This window comes from Diabrotica undecimpunctata, chromosome 1 (assembly GCF_040954645.1).
Source record: "Diabrotica undecimpunctata isolate CICGRU chromosome 1, icDiaUnde3, whole genome shotgun sequence".
NCBI lineage: Eukaryota > Metazoa > Arthropoda > Insecta > Coleoptera > Chrysomelidae > Diabrotica > Diabrotica undecimpunctata.
Window position 1 is genome coordinate 137381793 of NC_092803.1, and position 21939 is coordinate 137403731.

Below are 21939 nucleotides of genomic sequence, written 5' to 3' on the forward strand. Positions count from 1 at the left end.
AATTCAGTCCCGATTTGCGAAGTTAACAGTTTAGAACAGAAAGGTGGCATTAAAAGAAATGAAATTCCATCGTCGCTAAAGGATACTTTTGTAACTTCATATGATATATCTCCACTACCTCAGGCAAGGAGTTCAAGACCTTCGCAATGATCAATTGTTTTCATCTCTACATCAAATTATCTTTTGATAAAAGAAAAATAAAAAAACTCAACTTCGCAAGCAGCTAGGAAAGCTGTAAGCAGAAAGGTATATTACACAAGAACTGAAGTATTTGAAAAACAGAAAGTGCTCAGGTCCAGACGACATACCTAATTAACCAACTGTTAAATATTTTTAAAAAATCCGAAACTCGTCGTTAGCCCCCGATGTATAACAGTATTACTATGCCTCTCTTTAAGAAGGACCAAAAATAAAACCGGAAAAGGATAAAGATTTAACACTGTTTTCCTCAATGATGAAGTTTTTTTTACAGAACTGTTAATAAACAGAAAGACTCTGACTAAATAGATCTACACCATAGGCAAAGTTTGTAATTAGACAACTAAAGAACAATCTGTCAAGTCGGACTATTCTATTGAAAGTAATACTGGCTTTATTGAATTAAAAGCAAATACCTGAACCAATTGCTAAAACAATATGTCGTTAAACACCCACAATATTGCAGTGTTAAGAATAAACAACAGGACTACTGGAAACATACTAACACCAGACGGGGTTAGACAAGAAGACAAACTCAGTACATTCGTAGATAACCAACTACAGATAATCTAATAGAAGACAGTGCTTGCTGAACCTGGGATATAAGTTACGGAACTGTGTAGGCATATTTTTTTATATGGACCTGCCATACACAGTACATTAAGACTTAATAATGTCTCAAACGGAACAGAAGATGATCTGCAACGTTAGTTTATCGGTTCTATATATCTTTAGCGTGAATCGTGATTCCGTAGGTAGGTGAAATAATACATCACATAAATAAAGCTGTAGTTTAGTCTAGATGACTAAGAGAAACCATACTTGTGTATGACTTATATTCATATATCATATTGAAACCAGCTATGAATTAAGTAAAAGTACATTTAAGTTGAGATGAAGACTTTATAACATATAAAACTTGACAGAAATCACAAAGCTACTCTGTCAATCTGTATAGAGCCTATATGTGCAGATGGACAGAGTATTTCTACAGTTTAATCAAAGAATATAGACGCATATGTGTCTATATTCCTTGGTTTATTGCTTAAAAGAATTCTTTAGCCATATACTGTGGTTTTACAACATATGCACAAAAAGTATTACATAAAGGCAAGAGATATCAAATACAGATCTTGTAGATGTAAGAGAATATCACCAACAAAAGCAGAGAAGATATGAATAAAGATATAACAGACTCATACAGAATAAAACAGAGTTATTAGCAAAAAGAAAGATATGCACTGTAATGTAGGTATCATTCTGCTACTATTTCTCTATTTACTTATATAGTGGTAGTATAAATTGTTGCAGACATTTGATACATGACTTATGTGTTGGTAGTCAACAGGGAACAGGCTTGAAGCATGCTGAGCTTAGTAATTACATTATGACTGACTATTAATAAGTTGTCCATCTAGAAATGGAGTCTTACAGTGTGTTCACTTAGAAATACTGTCTTTTGAATCCAAACTTGACACATACTCTTTAACATGCTTTGCTGGACTATCTATTCTTTACTTACTTATGACTCTTCTACAATGTGGCAAGCTTGGCTTGCAATCAAGGATAAGAAGTATTCCTTTTTCCTGTCTTAGGTACATTGGTATATAATCCAGGAAATTAAATCAGTTTGACTAACATTTGAGTTTCTTATTGGGTCCTTCCTTGCTAGAAAATAAAAGTCAGAATCATAAAGATTACAATAAAGGAACAATAATGTCAGATTAACCAAACTTCAACAAGAAGTATTGAATGTTAATTGCCCCTAATATATTTTGGAAAAAAAGTAAAATAAGTCATTTAAAAACATTTTTATTGACATTAAAAAGTTTTTACAACTCAAAACGAGTAGATAACTTTGGTCCTTTCTTAATAATTTTCTTTTTCTTCTTGGGCTTTGGTTGTACAATATCTTTTTGTACTTCTGGAGACTTTCTATAAGGATTTACATAATCTGGGTGTCTTTCAACATGATTTAATTCCTGACTCACTAATCTCAGCAGCTGTATGGTATTGTCATCTAAAAGATGCCTCATATGATAAGTAAATGCAATACCCCATTGAAGTACAAGATCCCAGTTTTTATTTCTTTTTAATAAAGAAGTAGAAATTTCTGGAAATCTTAATGCAATCTCGGAAAATAGTACAGTATTCTCCAATATACTGGATATAGCTGCTTTTCTTTCATTATCCAAAGGAAACTCCGAAATTCCAGGTACAAATGAGGATTCTACAAAGACTCTACTTTCAGTAATAGTATCAAATATCTTTTCAGCCATTAAAGTAATCATAGCATATTGCTTTTCATAATTCGATGTTTTTTCGAAGCTCTTTATTGCGTTTAATTGTTCTAGTCGCTGTTGTTTAAATAATTTTTTATCTATGTGTAAGTGTTAAGGTGGTAAAACAGTACGAAATAATATTATTATTAAGAATGTTTTACATTGCTAAAGGATACAAAGTTCTTCTGCGGCTTCTGATTCCTGATTTTGTGTTTCAGAATATATTAGAGGTAAGAAAATAAAAATAATATACAAAAAGAAAAATATTCTTGATTTCAACATAACCTCAAACAACATTTTGAGTAGTTGATACTGTCACCATCAGCTGAGGCCAGTTTATTTTACTTCTTTTTTTATTTTATGTAGACAATATATTTTTTGAAGAATTATATTAATTATAAAGTAGTCACAAGTTTGAAAAGTAATAATTGGTGCTAGGTGTAACAACGACTTTTATAAAAATATTTTTGCTGTGATAATAGTTTTTTACATTATATGCCAATAAAAAGAAGAAAGTTTATTTACCTGATGCCTGATGATCTGAACGGTTCGTAGCACAGAATACTAAGTAGTATTCTGTGCTACCACAGAATACACAAAAAGTTGTGATTAGTATTCTGTGATGGTAGTAAAGTAAAGTCTACGAACCGTGATCAGAGAACTACGTGTTCGTAGTTCTCTGCCGTGATCCTAACCCCCTCTTTAGTGGAATGAGGTTGGCTTATCTTGTCTTGTCTCTTGTCTTGTGTCATAACATAATAACAAAAATGGCGACTGGTCCAAAAATTGCTACAACTCCTTTGGAGTTATTTGAAGGATATAGAGAACCACCACTTTTGAGTAAAGTATGGAATCCACTAATATTAGGTGCCATGGGATTCGTTAGTGTGATTATAGCTAATTATGGAACCAGGAAACCCCTTTTCAGCGGTAACTATAACCTCAAATCAAAAATATTAAAACTATTACATAACTATATTTAGTGAGTTTTTAGGTATCCAGAAACACATTTTAGTTGCTGGTGTTTGCGGTGGCATTGGGAAAATAGTTGATGATTATAGGAACAAATACTTAGCGGACAGAGATGCTGTACTTCGTCACTATATAGAACTACATCCTGAAGATTTTCCACCTTTTGGTAAATACTTGTGCAAATTGATGATCAATATTATTTAAGTCTACGAATTTAAGAAAGAGATTCAAACAAAGTAAATAAAATTTACCCTACAACAATTATTGGAATCATGGATTATGATTCTCCCATATATGTAGCTTTATGATAAAAAAGGCACATCTGGCCTATGTTTTTAAAGCAGTAATTTAAGCTTGAAATGTGCCGAAAACTCAATGAAATTTCAAGATAAAGTAGTAATTCAGTGCACTGAGATTTATTTTCTTAGAGACATCAAATTTTGTAAATTCAGTACTAAGCAGAAACAACAGATGGAACAAAACATATATTTTGTTAAAAATTCCGATGTCTTCCTTTTTTTATGTAGACATGACCATCTGTTTTCCAATGTGTCTCCAGTAAGTTGTCTTCCTATTGGGAAACCATTTCTCACTGTCATTACTACTCTATTTGTTGTCATTTGGCTTATAGCTTCCCTTCTACTTTTGTTCTCCACTTTGCATCTTCATTCTATATCTGTACTAATAGCTATATCCCATAGTTTCTTACTCTTGATTTTTCTAAGGGTTTTCATCTCTGCAGTTTCTAGTATTATTTTTATTCTCTGCGGATCAACATATAGCTACATTTTATTTTGTGTTATGTATATCTTAGCTATGGCCTTGTGTCTACAGAATGTGTGTGTATGTTTTTTTAAGTTTCATTTGCGGAGTACCGGAGAAACAGAGGATCAAATGATGGTTGGAAACTTAAATGAAGGCCTGAGTTTAATTAAAAAGCAATTACAAATTTTAGAAAACATATAGACTACTGCGATGAGCATATTTCTTCTACAAAGCAAGGAATTAAAAAATTATTAGCATGCTATGAGGAAATTTATATAGCTTATATATATACGAAATTATACACTCACTTACAGGGTTATCACTTGGTCCAACCTATGGTGTAAGCTCCGTGTATTACTGTACATATCTATTGTGTTCCAGTAGAGACATATATTTCTGAGTATAGTTAGGTAGATTATTAAATGGTCTAATTCTTGATTCGTTTTTAGATACCTAGTTAATTTTTTGAATTTTTGTTTTATTCCTACCAGTATTCTTCTTTCCATTTATTCCACAAAATAAATGCTGAATTCGTTAGCTTATCTGCCACTTTTCGGTTTTTTATTTTATTATAGCCTAAAATACATAGGAGATGGTCATTTAAGTCATCCATACACAGTTTGTTTAGGTTTCTAAACCATTCTTATATTAATTTGATACTGACCATTGGATATCAGCTTTAAAAATTTCTTTGGTCATATTTCTCTAATTATAACATGTGGTTGTATATTTTTATTTTAAAACATATTTGATGGTTTGTTAGTACTTTTAAATATAGTATTCTTCTTAGATATACTCTAATTAAAGTTTCTTTTGCTATGTTAGCTCTATATCTACATCACTTTTGTACAGTATTAATGCTAAATTTAGGGAATGGTGTATTTATTGTTTGTTAATATAACATTTTCCTATATCACTTTGAATTATTTATCAATTGTTGCCAGGCATAAATTGTTAATGATATCTCAAGAATCTTAATTTATATTTTGCAACACCTTGGTGGTGGAAAAATTAAGGAAAAAACAAAAAACATATGCTTAATAACATTGTCTATAACATTCCCTATTTATATTTATTTGCAAGGTTAGGTCAGGACATGTCAGTAAATAAAACAAAAGTGACTTTTCCGGGATGCACTGGGCGCTCTTGGATCTCATCTGGCTTAAGTCTCGATGCAAAATTCGCCAAGTTGTGGTTTTTGAATTGCCAAGTTCTTGTGAGTGACGTAAAATCGACTGCCCTTGGATTCTCCCACTCTCATGGGTAGTGGCGAAGTATTCAGCAGATATTGCATTTAATCGCTGTATGGGTCTTGGTTGATGGTTAACTGAACCATTTGACTTACATTTATCCACCAATATTGTGTCTGGCTCCCGCTTCATTAGATCAACTGATTTTCCATGTTCACTTTTCAAAAGAAAGACGGATTGTATAACTTAACATGTATAAAGTTAACCAGGTGGGGTTGCTTACTACATTACAAAACTTTGTCAGCGATGGTAATTGATTTATGCCTATCTACATTTTCGCTTTAAATATGCGAATTGCGTTGTTTATATAATGTAGGATATTTGTAAATATATACTGTACCTATTATATTAACAATTTCATTTTCGTGTTTAATAATATATTTCCCCAATATCACGTTTTGCATTGAAATCTCTGTGTGTTTTTATGCCACAACCGCAATCACATGGAAAGTTTCCTGAACAGAAAATCCTTTTGATAAAACAATTTTACCATTTGAAAATGGTATATGTTATATCCATAGAGGGTGATATCGCAAAACTTAATAAATGACAATCAATTTGACAGATGTAGTTTCAACAATAAGGCCACTAATAACTGTCAAAGCTCGAAAATTCCTATGAAGACCCTTAACATTTTCCGTCCGGGAATCAACCACAGGAAACATATATATGAATATTTTAAAAACAAATGAATGCAAAGGTGCCAAGTGCATTGATAGTGTATACAACATTGTTTTATATCACATGCCAGCAATGCTCTAGGTGCGTTCACTTTTTAATTTTAACTTGAAATAAATATAATATATTCTACATCAACAGAGATCATGTAACAGAACTTTTTATTAATTTCAAAATATCTTTTACAAACCTAAGTGGCAGCATGTATACATCAACGTCTTTTATGGAAGATGAAATTACTTTTTAGTAAATTCCATGGACGTATAAACACAGATGGACTCAGTTATTTACATAAAAATGTGAAGCCAAAATTATTTGACTAGGTCACATTCTCAGCACCTTCAAATGTTGTCACATTTTTTTATTAAAATATCTTATTCACGTATCGCTGAAAATATTACTATTTATTTTATACTCTACAGGTGCTATCAAACCAAAATAATAATTTATTACTTATATTAATATATTTAATTGTAATTAAAACATCAAGTGTGCACATAGTGTGCATATCATTTAATAATAGCGTATAACAGATATCAACCAATTATTTTATATGTAGAAGCACTGAAACCTATTTATTAATGGCAACGGTGTTTACATTTCTCTGTCTTATGGCTCTACGTCAAACTTCAAATGCTGTTCCATGTCATGTCCATGTTTATTTACTTTTTACCCAAGATGAGGAAAAGTTGTTTTTCGATATTTTTTGGCTGTATTTTAAGTGATATTTGTAAATAGTGAAATAAATAAATTATAATAATGGTGCTACAGTTTTGCATTTGCAAAAAAAACGAAATGTTAACATCCCAATGTCTCATTTAATTTGTAGGTACTGTTTGTTTACATTATTTAAGATGACGAACTGAGGAAGCCTGTGTGTTTACATTTTAAAATATGTCTTTCATAGGCGTACCATTGGGTTTATTCATATCAATTAATATTGTTCTGAAGCTATTTTCTTGTGGCATTTTAAATTAATTACTATTTAACTGGGAATAAGCCACAATTAAAGGTTAAAATACGTTTATTGACGTTTCAATTTCCACTTCGGAAATCGTTTTCGAAAAAAAAACGATTTCCGAAGTGGAAATTGAAACGTCAATAAACGTATTTTAACCTTTAATTGTGGCTTATTCCCAGTTAAATAGTAATTAATATCAATTAATGTATTGAACAAGATATTAGTTCATGAAATTAGTATAGATATTTTTAAATTGTAAGTAGACATCATCTGATTAAAAAGATCTGTTTAGTAGCTTTTTAATTTAATATTTCTCATGAATTAACAATAAATTAGTGAAATGAATAAAACTCATTTATTTTTCTATGTAGGTTTCCAAATAATATTGATTAATGATGAAACTTACTCTAAACTTCAACAGAGAAAACAGTATAAAAACCTTTCAAAAGCATCCTTTTTGGTTATTTAAACTTGTAAGGAAGCTGAAAAATATTTCAGATTTTTTAATAAAACTATAAATATCTACAACAGACGAGTTAAAAACCTTATGAATATTTTGATTAATAAAACCATAAAAATTGTCGCAAAATCAATCTATGAGCATTTTGGTGACCATTGTATGATGAAAATGCAATCGATGGTCACTCTATGCAACTTTTAAAATTGGTTCTTGAAAAATATTTTAAAATTGGAATTCATCATGAAACGAGGACTACTTTAGATGCTAACACCGTGCGCATAAGAAGCGTTCTTACTAAGACTGTTTTATTTCGCAATCAATAAAAATTTATTTCTATACCAACATCTTCTATTATGTCTATTTACCATTTTTACTTTAATATTTCTGTTCGGTAAATAGCTTTCCAATAATTTATACATTTTCACGCCTACTTTTTAATAAGTAGGTATATTTGCAAATAATTTTATGTCAAATGCCAGCAAGAGCTTTGGAATGATCAATAAATAATTTTGTAGCAGAAACCCTTACTACGAGGAATCTATTCATATTGTATTAAAACAAATTTGTCACAATTTGAAAAAATATGTTTTAACACATTACCAATAAATATAGGTATGTACTTAAAGTTGACAAATGTATATTTTTTAATTGTTTTTTTATCGTAGGATTATTTGATACCTATTAAAAAATCAACTTGAGCTCAACTATATTTTATTGTATTAATTTTAAAGCAAATAAAATTGTATTTTATTTTTTCTATAAAAACGTGTTTTTATACATTATTACTACTTCCAATTATTAACGTCTGAATAATTATCCCCGCGAGTAAAAATTCAAGCACGCTTATGCTCATTGAGGAAGTATCACAGTCTATCGATACCCGTTTTACTCCCCTTTACCCTCTTGTCCAGGAATATCGAAGCTTCAAAACAGTGTGTGTTTAAGGTATCTTATTGCTGGGTCCATCTATGTTTATACGTCCATGGTAAATTCACATACATATTAAATGCAGTATCTCAAAGTCTTTTTCTTAATATTCTCAGTTCACGTATATATGTAATTGAGTTCAAATAATTATCGAGATATTATGATGGTTTGTTTAACATAAAATATTTTTAGCTGTAAAAGATCATAATATGCATGTTAATTATATCTCCTTTAATAGGTTTTCTAAAGTCTCATTTATAACAACGCTAATGACAACTAATGCAATTGATAATTTTTTTGTATATTTTTCAGAGAGAAAACAATACAAAGACGTCTTTGATGCTTGGATTCCTATTCGTTAATAGTTTGATATAAGTTTATGTAGTATATATTGTGAATTTAAATATATTATTTAAAGAATTTGTGGTGTATTACATAAGAAACCCAGTTATAGATAAGAAATGGATGTATCTTATTAACAATATTGTTCAACAATATACATCAATTTTATAATGTGAGTGATAAGTAAGCTGGAGAAGCGGAACTGGAAGTTAAAAAATTACAAACGTGTATTGTTTTAGTGGGGATAGTTTTAAGGAAAAACAAAAAGCATAAGTCCATATGAAAGGACCCATCTCAAGGCTGTAGAAGCTCATTAAGAGAATAGGGCTGCATGAGTAGCTTCAAGGGACAAGGGAATATCCATAAACTATGTCGTAAAAAGTTTTGACTTTTTAATACCCTTCCTCCCTTTGTTGTAAAACGTCGTTTACAGTCGAGGCCTCCCTCATGTCGACGTCGCAGTTGCAATTCATGACTTACATGACCTTTTCAGTGTTTTAAATTGTTTTAAAACTAGAATAAGGTGTATTTAGATTTGTGAACGTTTTATGAAAATTTGTAAAAACAACCATAATACTAACGAAATCTTGACAGTAGAAGGCCAGCAGATCGAAAGAGTAAAAAAGTACACTTACCTAGGAACACTTATAACAGAAAATAATGACTACACTGCAGAAATCAAAGTCAGAATCGAAAAAGCACGTTCTAATTTTATGAAAATGAAAAAGGTCCTATGTGGCAAAGATTTAACATAAGCTCTTAAAGTACGCCTAACAAAATGTTACGTATACAGTGTACTATACTATGGAGTGGAATCAAGGACGTTAAATCTGGACACAATGAGACGACTTAACGCCTTTGAAATGTGGACCTATAGAAGAATTATGAGGGTTTCCTGAGTAGATAGAGTTACGAACAATGAAGTACTGAGAAGAATAGGTAAAGAGAAGGAAGTTGAACTTACAATTAAAGAAAGAAAGTTACAGTATCTCGGACATGTGATGCGGGGCGAGAAGTATGGCATCCTGCGACTCATAATGCAAGGAAAGATAGATGGCAGAAGAAGCATCGGAAGAAGAAGAATTTCATGGCTCAAGAACCTGAGAGAATGGTTTGGATGCAGCTCAAAACAACTTTTTAGAGCTACTGCCTCAAAAATTAAAATAGCTATGATGATTGCCAACCTCCGTAGCGGAGATTGTACCTGAAGAAGAAGAAGAACGTTTTATTTTTATTTATTCTCAATTTCATTTATGTTAGTATATTATATAATATTGTAGCGTAACAGACATTGGTGATGTTTGAGGCACACAAAATGAACGAGGACGCGTTGCTCAGAATCGGAAGAGATGTGGGCGTGGTTCCTTGGATCATACTTGCTCAGAAACAGAAGAAAAATTCGGGAGATGATAGCTACTAGGGCTACACCAAAACCAGGGAAAAATAATACAAAGAAAACAATTTATCAAAAATTTGCCAAAAATGACAGAAAACAAATTATAAAAAAAAAGGCAAAAAGGACTGCATAGGAAAACAGGTGTCTTCTAGGTCCATATAGCTAGCAAAATGCCCCGATCGACCCGTTTCACAAGGTCAACCCAGAATCCCATCCATACCTGAAGACATTACCACACCCATCATGAATACTTACATCGATTCCTTCGCTACTGACCTCATTAACACCCTTCCTGTTGACCAGATAGACAGGTTGATCGCTGCCTTGCAGATGTCCCGTGAATCTGTTGGCACTTCTTCGCAGCCTACACAAACCACAACTACACAAGCATCCACCTCTAATCCCACAACAACTACACAAACCACCAACATACAACCTACATCCACCATACAAATTAACCAACCCTCTAAAACACAAACAACCACACCTATATCGTATGCTACTGCCATTTATTCACCTAGACCACAACCTACCAATATTCCCTCCACCTCTACTCATCCTTTCACATCAAAACAACCCTCTACACCAAAACCCTTAGACTACACCATTTAACACATCCCAACGTGATTTCTTCAGAATCATTAACACCCGTAAACCCTCGACCAGATCGCCTCTATAAGTCCTATCCACTCAAGTCGCTCACCTCACCATCATCCACCTTATAAACCACGTAGAGCTCCAAAAGAAGCTTCGTGATGTATTAGGTGATTCTAGTACCCTAATCACACCTAAACACCGACCAAAATCTAAAATTAAAACCCTTCCATTCACTTCTACTTACATGGTCGTCGTCAAAGAAGTAGCACACTACTACACCGATGCCGACTCACCACCACCTTCAATGATATGGATATACCCATAGTCCGACTATGGAGGATTATATCCAAATATAACACTCCCACCTCCTTCGTGAAAGTTATCACTATGAGTCAGAGCTGTAAAAGATACTTTTTAAAAGTATCTAGATACTTTTAAGATACTTAAGGCAAAAAGTATCTTAAGATACTAAGTATCTAAGATACTTTTTTCTGAAAGTATCTAAAGATACAAAATACCGGAAAAGTATTTAGAGTAAAAATATCTTAGATACTTTTAAGTATCTAAGATACTTTTGAGTATCTAAGATACTTTTAAGTATCTAAGATACTTTTAAGTATGTAAGATACTTTTATGTATCAAAGATACTTAGATGCTTTTCTAGTATCTAAGATACTTAGATACTTTTGTAGTAACTAAGATACTTTTAGGGTATAATATAAAGGTACTCGGTACTCTACTACTCTACAGTAGATTGTCGATACTTTTGTTTTAAAAACATCATTTTAACCCTTTAAATTATCATACAATTTTAGTTTAAGCCAGCAGGTACTTTGAAATGGTATACTTTGGGCTTTGGGGTAGATAAGAAATAAAAGACGTTAAGTTATTACAAACTAATAACTATGTATTGAAAACAAAAATCCAACATTAAATTTTCAAAACACGATCAAATAAACATAAATTCGTGTGTTAAAAACAGCATAAGATGCATTATGCATTAAAAACAGAACATTCAACATAATTAAATTTTTAAACAGAATAGGATAAAATATAAAAAATAGTAACATTTTGGTAGCTAATAACTATAGAGCGTTTCACGTTAAGAAAATAACATTAGGCTTATGGAGATCAGTGTTGCCAAAACTCTCAGGCATGCGGTTTACTAGATTGTCGATATATTTTTCGAATTTCCATTTTCAATTAACATGTTAACTGTAAAGTCAGAATAACAACTGAAGAACCACAAAGCCTTATTATCATTATGTAGTCTCAGAGAACGACATAAAATCGCTGACATACGCACACCGTATTATTTTAAGTTGCAATTAGTAATTAGGTATACGCATTAAAGTGCATGATTTAACTAAGCAATATTTTCTACTGATTTCTATGATTCATGGTATATGATATTCTTACCGAAAAACAAATCAACTGTCGTTACTATAATTAAAATAAGATAAAATAAAATTATCTTTTGTAAATACTATTTATTTAATTAAAATCATTTTCCCTACTTTTCATCTCTTGTTTCGAATGGACACTTTTGGTCAATTACGTTAAACAACAATTACTTAATTCATGTCTGTGAAAACGAAAATACAAATTATACAACCCTGAATCGTGCTTGTGTTCATCGTGGCATCGCTGCGCTTCTATCGTCCATAATAAATACATGGGCCTATCTCCGCAATGTTATTTTCTTAACGTGGAACGCTGTATAGTTAGTATAACCACTAGCTTTTAGTGAATTAATAAAAGTTGCAAAAGAAAACATTCTTTCAACAGCTGCAGAAGAAGGTAATGGCGTATTGAACTTTTTAAATAATTGTTCTATAATATTATATTTTTTTAACATTCGTATGTTGGTTTCAGAATCGGCCAAATATTGTAATAGTTGCTGTAGAAAATTAATTATATTTTCTACAATAGTTTGTCTATAATAATATTAATAATGATTGTTATTCTCACTAATATATCTCACTAATTTTAAGACATTCAATCAGCATGACACGCCTTCTTTCTGCTGCATTGTATCTTCTGCGCCTGTCAGTTCTTAAAATTCAAAATATTCAAACCCAACTACCCTTAACATCACTTCGTCTTTGCCTTCTCAAATAGAAGCACGTAAGTCAACCTTATTTTTCAGCTTCTCAAATAGAAGCAAGTTATAATTCTCACGCTTCTCAAATAGAAGCAGTTTTCAAATAACTTATTTTATTAAATAGTTAATTAAATTCAGTGTCTGTGCATCGAATATGTAAGTACCTGAAATTATTCTTTTATCAGAAGAAAATCAACAGTTTGTGTGCCAACATTTCATAAATGCCGGTCCGACAAATTACAGGGTTGCCGGATATTCAACAAACTATAAACTTTCTTGTTCTATAAATCGCATGTATTTAGCTTTAAGAACAATTAATATAAACAGTTGTGTGGTTTAAGAACATTTTATATTAACATTTATGTTTTTATTATTATTAAAAAGGGTGATTTGTTGGCAATCCCGATACTCTTATTCATTCATGTAAATAATACAATAAAAATACTTCTAGCTTAATTCTTATTTTAATTATTGTACTTTTAACTTTACTATCCACTATATTATTACTAATCCGCAATTTTGCGACCTAATGGTCGCTGGTCCTTCGAGGTTTTATTTATTTTTTATCTACCAAATGTAGGAAGGTGGGACTATAATGTTTCAAATATTTACTTTTAAATCATCGAACCAGCTACCTCATCCTTTCCCCTACATTTGTTTTGGTCATTATCGAGCCGGATTTCTTGTCAGAATGACATTCGTCTAATAATAATTCTATTACTTTTCAATAGCTTGCACGTTATTTGTCAAAATGACATTTTTATCATAATTATTCTATTAATTTTTGCTCACAATTGTTCTATCAATTTCTAAACTTATGCCGCTAATCACCTTCGAGTGCACCTGAACAATCTTTTATGAAAAACTCAAAACAGTGACAGTGATTTTATAACGGACAAAATAATTTTAAAACTTTATCGGGAGTGTTCGGTTTCCAGAAATTTTTGCGAACCGGCAACCCTGTTGAAACTGCATCAACCCTAAGTACGCGATAGTAACAGAACTAACGGTCCAGTTCCTTTATCTCTACACCATCTGTTGTGTTTGTGTTAAAAACATTAGCTTTATCGGCATTTAGTGACTGATTTTATAAGTCTTGCCGAAAGATCTTTACCTGCCTACTTACGAACCTTTGGGGTGTTTGGTAAATAAACACTACCTGATGTTTGTTTGAAGTTTATTTTAAAACGTTTTCGTGAACATTATTTGTAGTTTTAAGAAGTCATTTTTACGATCATACCTGAATTTGAGTATTTATCTACATAATATATTGAGTATTTATATTTCGTTTTATATATTTTGAACTGTTTGTTATTGTTTTATTTTTATAATCGATATCTGCATTGTGATTTTCGTGATATTATTATTGATATTATCATTTTAACTGGTAATATTTTATTTTCTGTCTATTATTTTCTAGGTTTTTAATGATTATTAATAATTAATTTGAATTTTACCAGTTTGCTTATATTATATTTACATATATTTGTTGCGTAGCGCATTCCTTATTTTCTGATTAGTGGCTTTTAATCCTTTCGTATTTTAAAATGGATCTAACCGCTATAAAAAATAAACGTAAAGGTTGTAAAATTCAATTGTCTAGGATCGAATCCTATATCAAAAATCTTGATGGATCGGAGGAAATCTGCATATTAAATGTAAAATTACAAAATATTTTAAGTACCTACGAAAGTTACAAAAATCTTCAAAGTGATATAATTGCACTTGAAGATTTTAGCGATGTAGAAGTAGATGCAGAAAATTTAGTATCAGATCGTTTCGAGATTGCTATTGCTCAACTTGGATCCAATATTGAAAATATTAAGAAAAAATTATCCAATAGTGATATTATTGAATCCTCTAATGTTGTTTTGCCAAAAATAAACATTAAACCTTTTACAGGGTTGGCTCAAGAATGGCCCTCATTTTTCGATCTTTTTTCAGCGGTAGTGCTGAATAACTCTAAATTAAAAACTGACGGGGAAAAATTTTATTATCTAAAAAGCTTACTGCGCGGTCCTCCTTTAGATTTAATTTCCAGTCTGAGCCTAACTAATCAGAATTTAAACGTTGCTCTAAATATTTTAAAAAAGACATATGACGATAATTTTAAGTTATTAATTTCTTTGTACCAAACTTTGGTAGAACAAAAAAGTTTATCAAAAAGCACAGCAAGTGATTTGAAGGAATTCTATATTACCTCTCGTAAAACTTTCGATTTAATAAATAATACAGGTCATACTCCTCAAATAAAATTTGAATGTTTAATTATATTTTTGCTAGAACAAAAACTTGACTTCAATTCTAGGAAAGCGTTTGAGAGCGAGCGAGATACAGGAATCATTCCTACTGCGGAAGAATTTTTTGAATTTTTGAATAAAAGACAATCAGTTTTAGAAAATTTAAATCTTTTTGAACCCAATTCTTCCAAATCTTATTCCAGACAGACTGACAGCCGAAAAAATAAGGTTTCATTAGTTTCTAATGCAAATAACCTTCAACGTCAATCTTACAACTTCCGTGCTAATTGTTTTTATTGTAAAGAGTCTAATCATCTTATTTATGGATGTTCGAAATTTTTAACTTTAAAACCCCTAGAAAGATATCAATTTGTCAAATCTAAGAAATATTGCATAAATTGCCTCAGTAACACTCATGCAATACCGCAATGTAAATCCTTAAAAAGATGCTCCACTTGTGGGAAATCTCACCACACTTATTTACATTTTCATAGTCAATCAAACTCATCCCCTAGTACTCAGACGCATAATCACGTTCCAAATATAAATACGACCTCTCGTTTTAGAGGAAACAATCATGGAACAGAACCATCTAATGTACATATTGTAAATAAATCTTTGTCTCCAAATATGAACCCTGTAAGTAATGAATATATTGAATATGCTCATCCCTCATCTCAGCAAGCTTCACTCCATACTGTATCTATTTCTGATAACATAGTTCTTTTACCTACAGCTCTTGTAAATATCAGATGCTCTAATGGTCAACAAAAGGTGGCAAGAGCACTATTAGATTCTGCTAGTCAAATGAGTCTCATTGAAAGCGCCTTTGCAAAAAATTTGCAGTTGTCCTCTCGAACACAATTTGTAAATATTTCTGGGTTAGGTAGTACCAATTGTGCTAAAAGTAGAGAAGTGCTAGATATACAATTTAGTTCTCTTGTTAACCCATCAATTAGTTTTAACGTTTCTTGTTCTGTTATAAACAAAATAACAAATAATCTCCCCCAATTTTCTATATCTCCTGAGGTTCTAAAATTACATGAACATATAATACCCGAACTTGCCGACCCATTTTTCTTTAAAACTGGGCCTATAAATTTACTTCTTGGTGCTGATATTTATTTTAATTTATTTAAATCTAATATTATTAATATGGGATCTAGATCCCCCTCTTTAGTTGAAACTTATCTGGGTTACTTGATCGCCGGTCCTATACCTAGGAGCCGCTTAAATTTTTCCTCAAACCAAAATAATGTTTCTCATTCTTTTATTACAACTAATGATGTTCAATTCGAAAGAGAAGATGAGTTGACACGTCGTATGGAAAGTTTCTGGGAATTAGAAACTATTCCACTATCAAAAAATCATTGTTCTAGCAAAGAACTTGCAGAACAAATATTCCAAAACACCACTATTATTTTACCGTCAGGTCGTTACCAGGTCGATATGCCCTTCCTTGAAAATATGCCCACAAAATTGGGGCAGTCTTTTTGCATGGCACGCCAAAGATTTATCTCTCTTGAGAAAAAATTCAATTGTGATTCAGTTTTATTTCAAAACTATAAGAATGTTATATATGAATATCTTACTTTAAATCACGCTCAAGTAATCCCTTTATCTTTTTACAATCATCCTACTAATGAATTTAAATATTTTATCCCCCACAGAGCTGTAATACGGAAACACAGTTCAACGCCTGTGAGAGTAGTTTTTGACTTTAGTGCCCGTACTGATACCGGAGTGTCCTTAAATGACCTAACTTCAAAAGGTTACCAAGTACAGGACAATCTCTTTGACATATTATGTAGGTTCCGTTGTTTCAAATTTGTCCTTTGTGCTGATATTCAAATGATGTATAGATTTATAGATATAAATCCATCACAACGTCATTTCCAAAATTTTTTATGGAGAGAAAATTCTTCTGATCCCTTCACCTGTATTCAACTTTCAAGTCTTAGTTTTGGGCAAAATTGTGCACCGTATTTGGCTACGCGTGTCTTAAAGGATATCGCTGAGAGATATCCTAACTTCCCTAATGCTCGGTATGCTCTACTTAGACAAACCTATATGGACGATATTTTGTCAGGTACTAACGATTTTTCATCTCTAGAAACAATATATTCTGAGCTTAATACTATTTTGGGTAAACACGGATTTAAGCTTCATAAATGGCAATCCAACTCTTCTGAATTTTTATCTACGATATCACAAACTTCGTCCTACGAAATTGATTTTAATATTAATGGCTCCCCTAGTAATATACTAGGATTAAAATGGAACCCTCTGTCTGACCTCTTACTTATTCGTACTACTAATATACAAGAACCTGCTGTTTTAACTAAACGCAGTATTTTATCTTTCATTTCTTCTGTGTTTGACCCCCTGGGTGTGATCAATCCGCTAATCGTGCAGGGAAAACTTATTATGCAAAAACTATGGCAATCCCAAATATCCTGGGACACGCCCATTTTTGACGATTCTATTTTGCAAAGTTGGAAAAAGTTTCTTTCTGAGTTATCTGACATTTCCAATATGTCTATACCTAGATATCTAATTGACAACAAAACCATATGTTCCATTTCCTTACATGGCTTTTGTGATGCTAGTCAACTAGCCTATGGAGCCTGTGTGTACCTTGTGGTTAGCTATAATGATAATACTTTCTCTTCAAGATTAATTGCCGCAAAGTCCCGAGTCAATCCATTAAAGAACAAACTTACAATTCCTAAATTAGAGCTGTGCTCTATGGAGTTACTTGCGATCCTATCTTCTCGGATTATACAAATTTTGCATGATACTATCAAAATTGAGTCCATTAATTTATGGTCCGATTCATTAGTTGCCTTAACATGGGTTAAAAGGTCTGAATTAGAGATATCTCCTTTTGTTAAAAAACGAGTCCTTACTGTTCGTGATAATAGTAGGAATACCACATGGCGACATATCAGATCTCCGTTAAATCCCGCTGATCATTTGTCGCGTGGAAATTTTTCATCTGATGTTCGTCAATTCTGGTTTCATGGCCCTCCCTTTTTATCTCAAACCAATGATTTTGATTCCATTGATTCTTTTGAACTTCTAAATGAAGTACCTGAATGTATGCAAGTATCATTTCCCATTACTGAATCGCCAGAAGAATTCTGGAAATCTATATTTTTAAAATTTTCGAAATTTTCTAGCATGCAAAAAGGAATCGCTTTTAGTTTTAAAGTGATTCTCAAATTTAAAAAGATAAACATTTCTGGCAGTCCTTTAACAGTAGAAGAGCTTAAGAATGCCCATGATTTTATTATAAAACAGGTTCAAGCTTATTCTTTTTCCAATGAAATCAAACTATTACAGGAGGGAAAATCTATTTCAACTCCCAAATTACTTCCTTTTAATATCTTCCTTGATGAAAATAGCATACTCCGTGTAGGAGGTCGACTTGAATATACCGAATTAAGTTTTTCTCAGAAATTTCCCATTTTACTCCCTGAAAATGACCATGTTGTCGATCTACTAATTTATCGGGAACATATGCGTTTAGGACACAGTGGAGCTCAAAATGTCCTTGGAAATTTTCGTCTTCGATATTGGCCGTTAAATGGTATACGAAGAATTAAAACTATTATTAAAAAGTGTGTTATTTGCCATAGATTTAATGCTCAATTTGCATCACAGATAATGTCCCCTTTGCCTTTGGATCGAGTTCAACAGGCTCGTCCATTTTCTAAGACCGGAATAGATTTTGCAGGTCCTATTATGATTCGCTCCTCTAGATTAAGGAAGGCCCCTACCACTAAGGCTTATATAGCCATTTTTATATGTATGGTAACCAAGGCTATCCATATAGAACTTGTCTCCAATTTGTCCACGGAAGCTTTTATTGCTTCATTAAAACGATTTATTAGTCGTCGAGGAAATCCTCAAATAATTTACTCTGATAATGGCACCAATTTTATTGGAGCTCGTAATCAATTACGAGACTTATCTTTATTTCTGAAATCCAAAGAAAATAATCACGAAATTCAGAATTTTCTTTCTTCCACTGAAATTACCTGGAAATTAATCCCTCCCAGGTCTCCACATTGGGGCGGACTCTGGGAAGCAGCTGTAAAGAGTGCTAAATTTCATTTAACCAAATTGCTCGGCAATACTTGCCTAACTTTTGAAGAACTTTCAACTTTATTAGTGCAAATTGAAGCCATATTAAATAGTCGTCCCTTGTATCCCCTTTCTAACGATCCTAATGATCTCTTGCCTCTTACTCCTGGTCATTTTCTGATTGGAGCTCCCCTTACTTCTTACCCAGAAAGGGATCTTTCTAGGACCCCTACTAATCGGCTTTCTTATTGGAAAGTGTGTTCCAAACTCCAACAAGAGTTTTGGAGAAAATGGTCTGTGGATTATTTGCACCGTCTACAGCATAGACCCAAATGGCAACTACCCCAACAGAACTTGGCGATCAATCAGCTAGTTCTTATACAATCTGAAGATCGCCCTCCTTTAAATTGGCCACTAGGTAGAATATTGGAATTATTGACTGGAAGGGATGGTAAAGTTCGCGCTGCACGTGTAAAAACAGCAGAAGGTGAATATGTTCGCCCCATAATAAAATTAGCACCTCTTCCAATTTCTGATTAAACCTTTTCTTAACGGTCGTTTCGATCATTGTATATATTTTAAATTTTCCCCGCCCCCCAGTATGTAGAAAATTAATTATATTTTCTACAATAGTTTGTCTATAATAATATTAATAATGATTGTTATTCTCACTAATATATCTCACTAATTTTAAGACATTCAATCAGCATGACACGCCTTCTTTCTGCTGCATTGTATCTTCTGCGCCTGTCAGTTCTTAAAATTCAAAATATTCAAACCCAACTACCCTTAACATCACTTCGTCTTTGCCTTCTCAAATAGAAGCACGTAAGTCAACCTTATTTTTCAGCTTCTCAAATAGAAGCAAGTTATAATTCTCACGCTTCTCAAATAGAAGCAGTTTTCAAATAACTTATTTTATTAAATAGTTAATTAAATTCAGTGTCTGTGCATCGAATATGTAAGTACCTGAAATTATTCTTTTATCAGAAGAAAATCAACAGTTTGTGTGCCAACATTTCATAAATGCCGGTCCGACAAATTACAGGGTTGCCGGATATTCAACAAACTATAAACTTTCTTGTTCTATAAATCGCATGTATTTAGCTTTAAGAACAATTAATATAAACAGTTGTGTGGTTTAAGAACATTTTATATTAACATTTATGTTTTTATTATTATTAAAAAGGGTGATTTGTTGGCAATCCCGATACTCTTATTCATTCATGTAAATAATACAATAAAAATACTTCTAGCTTAATTCTTATTTTAATTATTGTACTTTTAACTTTACTATCCACTATATTATTACTAATCCGCAATTTTGCGACCTAATGGTCGCTGGTCCTTCGAGGTTTTATTTATTTTTTATCTACCAAATGTAGGAAGGTGGGACTATAATGTTTCAAATATTTACTTTTAAATCATCGAACCAGCTACCTCATCCTTTCCCCTACAGTTGCAGCTCAGCTTGTCGTTTATAATCAAAATCAGTATAGCCAGTGTTTTCGTTTTGCGTTTGAAGATCGGAGTATTCGGAGTTAATATCAAATTCAAAGAAGTCGTCTCTCCCGCTACGGCCGGCGCGACAGGTCGAAGCTTGTCGGATCATGAAAAGTATCTATTTCTCAGGTCCTGAGTATCTAAGATACTTTTTTGTATCTAAGATACTTTTTTGTATCTAAGATACTTTTAGTATCTAAAGATACTTTTATAGATAAAAGATACTAGATACTTTTAAGAAGTATCTAAAGTAAAAGTAACTTTTAAATGAACCAAAAATTATCTTAAATAAAAGTATCTAAGATACTTTTAGTATCTTAGATACTTTTTTATCTTTTTACTAAAGATACTTTCAGCTCTGCTATGAGTGATAAAATACTTGGAGATGCTGACATGAGGAATATTCCTAGACGGGCTCCGTTTACACGTCGAGCTTCCATTAAATTCTAATCCCGTTCCTCCCACTCCCAAATATTGCGGCACGTGTTGCCAGAACGGACACAATATATTGGAGTGTCCGTAAAAGCAATTCAAATGCCCTACCTGTGGCCAAGACCACCAATCCACTGCCTGTCCTACACCTCGAACACCTAAGTGTCGTAACTGTGGTGGCGACCATGTTACTTATTCAGCCAACACAGAAAGGAAACTCCTTAAACCCCCCAGGAGGCATAACCCATCACCACCGAAAAACGCATCCTTCCATACGAACTTTCATCAGACATGAAAGCCATAATGGAATTCACCTCCCTTCTCCTTATTAACCTTCTTCCTGACAGATGGCAACTCATACTTGACCTCACAAATTCCTTAGCCTCCCTTACGTTTAGCCACAGGAGCACTCTAGTGACACGACAATAGGGCATCCGTCTCGTTCCTTCACATACAAATCGTAGCCCTCACTGACACCCTGTCCAAAACAGATCCTACCTTTCCTGGTTATAGCACTCTCCATCGTCCCGCTGCCAGATATGACATGGTAACGGCATCCTGATTAAACACGGAATCCCTTTTTCCTCTCATACAATTCCTCCACACATAATCCTAAATGACGAAGCCTTTCTGGCAGTGGACATCCACCTCGATAACAACACTACACTCACACTAGTCTCTTACAAACCCCCCTCCAACCCCTCTCACAAACGTTGCTTGAATACCTCACTAGCCTGAATAAG

At 32.6% G+C, this 21939-nt stretch overlaps 3 protein-coding genes across 3 annotated transcripts; 2 read left to right on the forward strand and 1 right to left on the reverse strand.

Annotated features, from left to right (window-relative positions):
- Positions 1–1994: 1994 nt before the first annotated feature.
- LOC140440358 (coiled-coil domain-containing protein 134-like) lies at positions 1995–2821 on the reverse strand. The gene is made up of 2 exons (XM_072530813.1): positions 2657–2821; positions 1995–2578 (listed from the first exon to the last, which is right to left on the reverse strand). Exons 1-2 carry the CDS (start codon positions 2775–2777, stop codon positions 2031–2033), a joined length of 669 nt encoding a protein of 222 aa, XP_072386914.1. The 5' UTR covers positions 2778–2821; the 3' UTR covers positions 1995–2030.
- Positions 2822–3209: 388 nt separating this feature from the next.
- Positions 3210–8913, forward strand: ND-B14.5B (NADH dehydrogenase (ubiquinone) B14.5 B subunit). The gene is made up of 3 exons (XM_072520068.1): positions 3210–3410; positions 3475–3618; positions 8806–8913. The coding sequence occupies exons 1-3, from the start codon at positions 3248–3250 to the stop codon at positions 8853–8855; spliced, it is 357 nt and encodes a 118-aa protein (XP_072376169.1). The 5' UTR covers positions 3210–3247; the 3' UTR covers positions 8856–8913.
- Positions 8914–15802: 6889 nt separating this feature from the next.
- LOC140435406 (uncharacterized) lies at positions 15803–19801 on the forward strand. Its single transcript, XM_072524163.1, has one exon. The coding sequence runs from the start codon at positions 15803–15805 to the stop codon at positions 19799–19801; it is 3999 nt and encodes a 1332-aa protein (XP_072380264.1).
- Positions 19802–21939: the final 2138 nt, after the last annotated feature.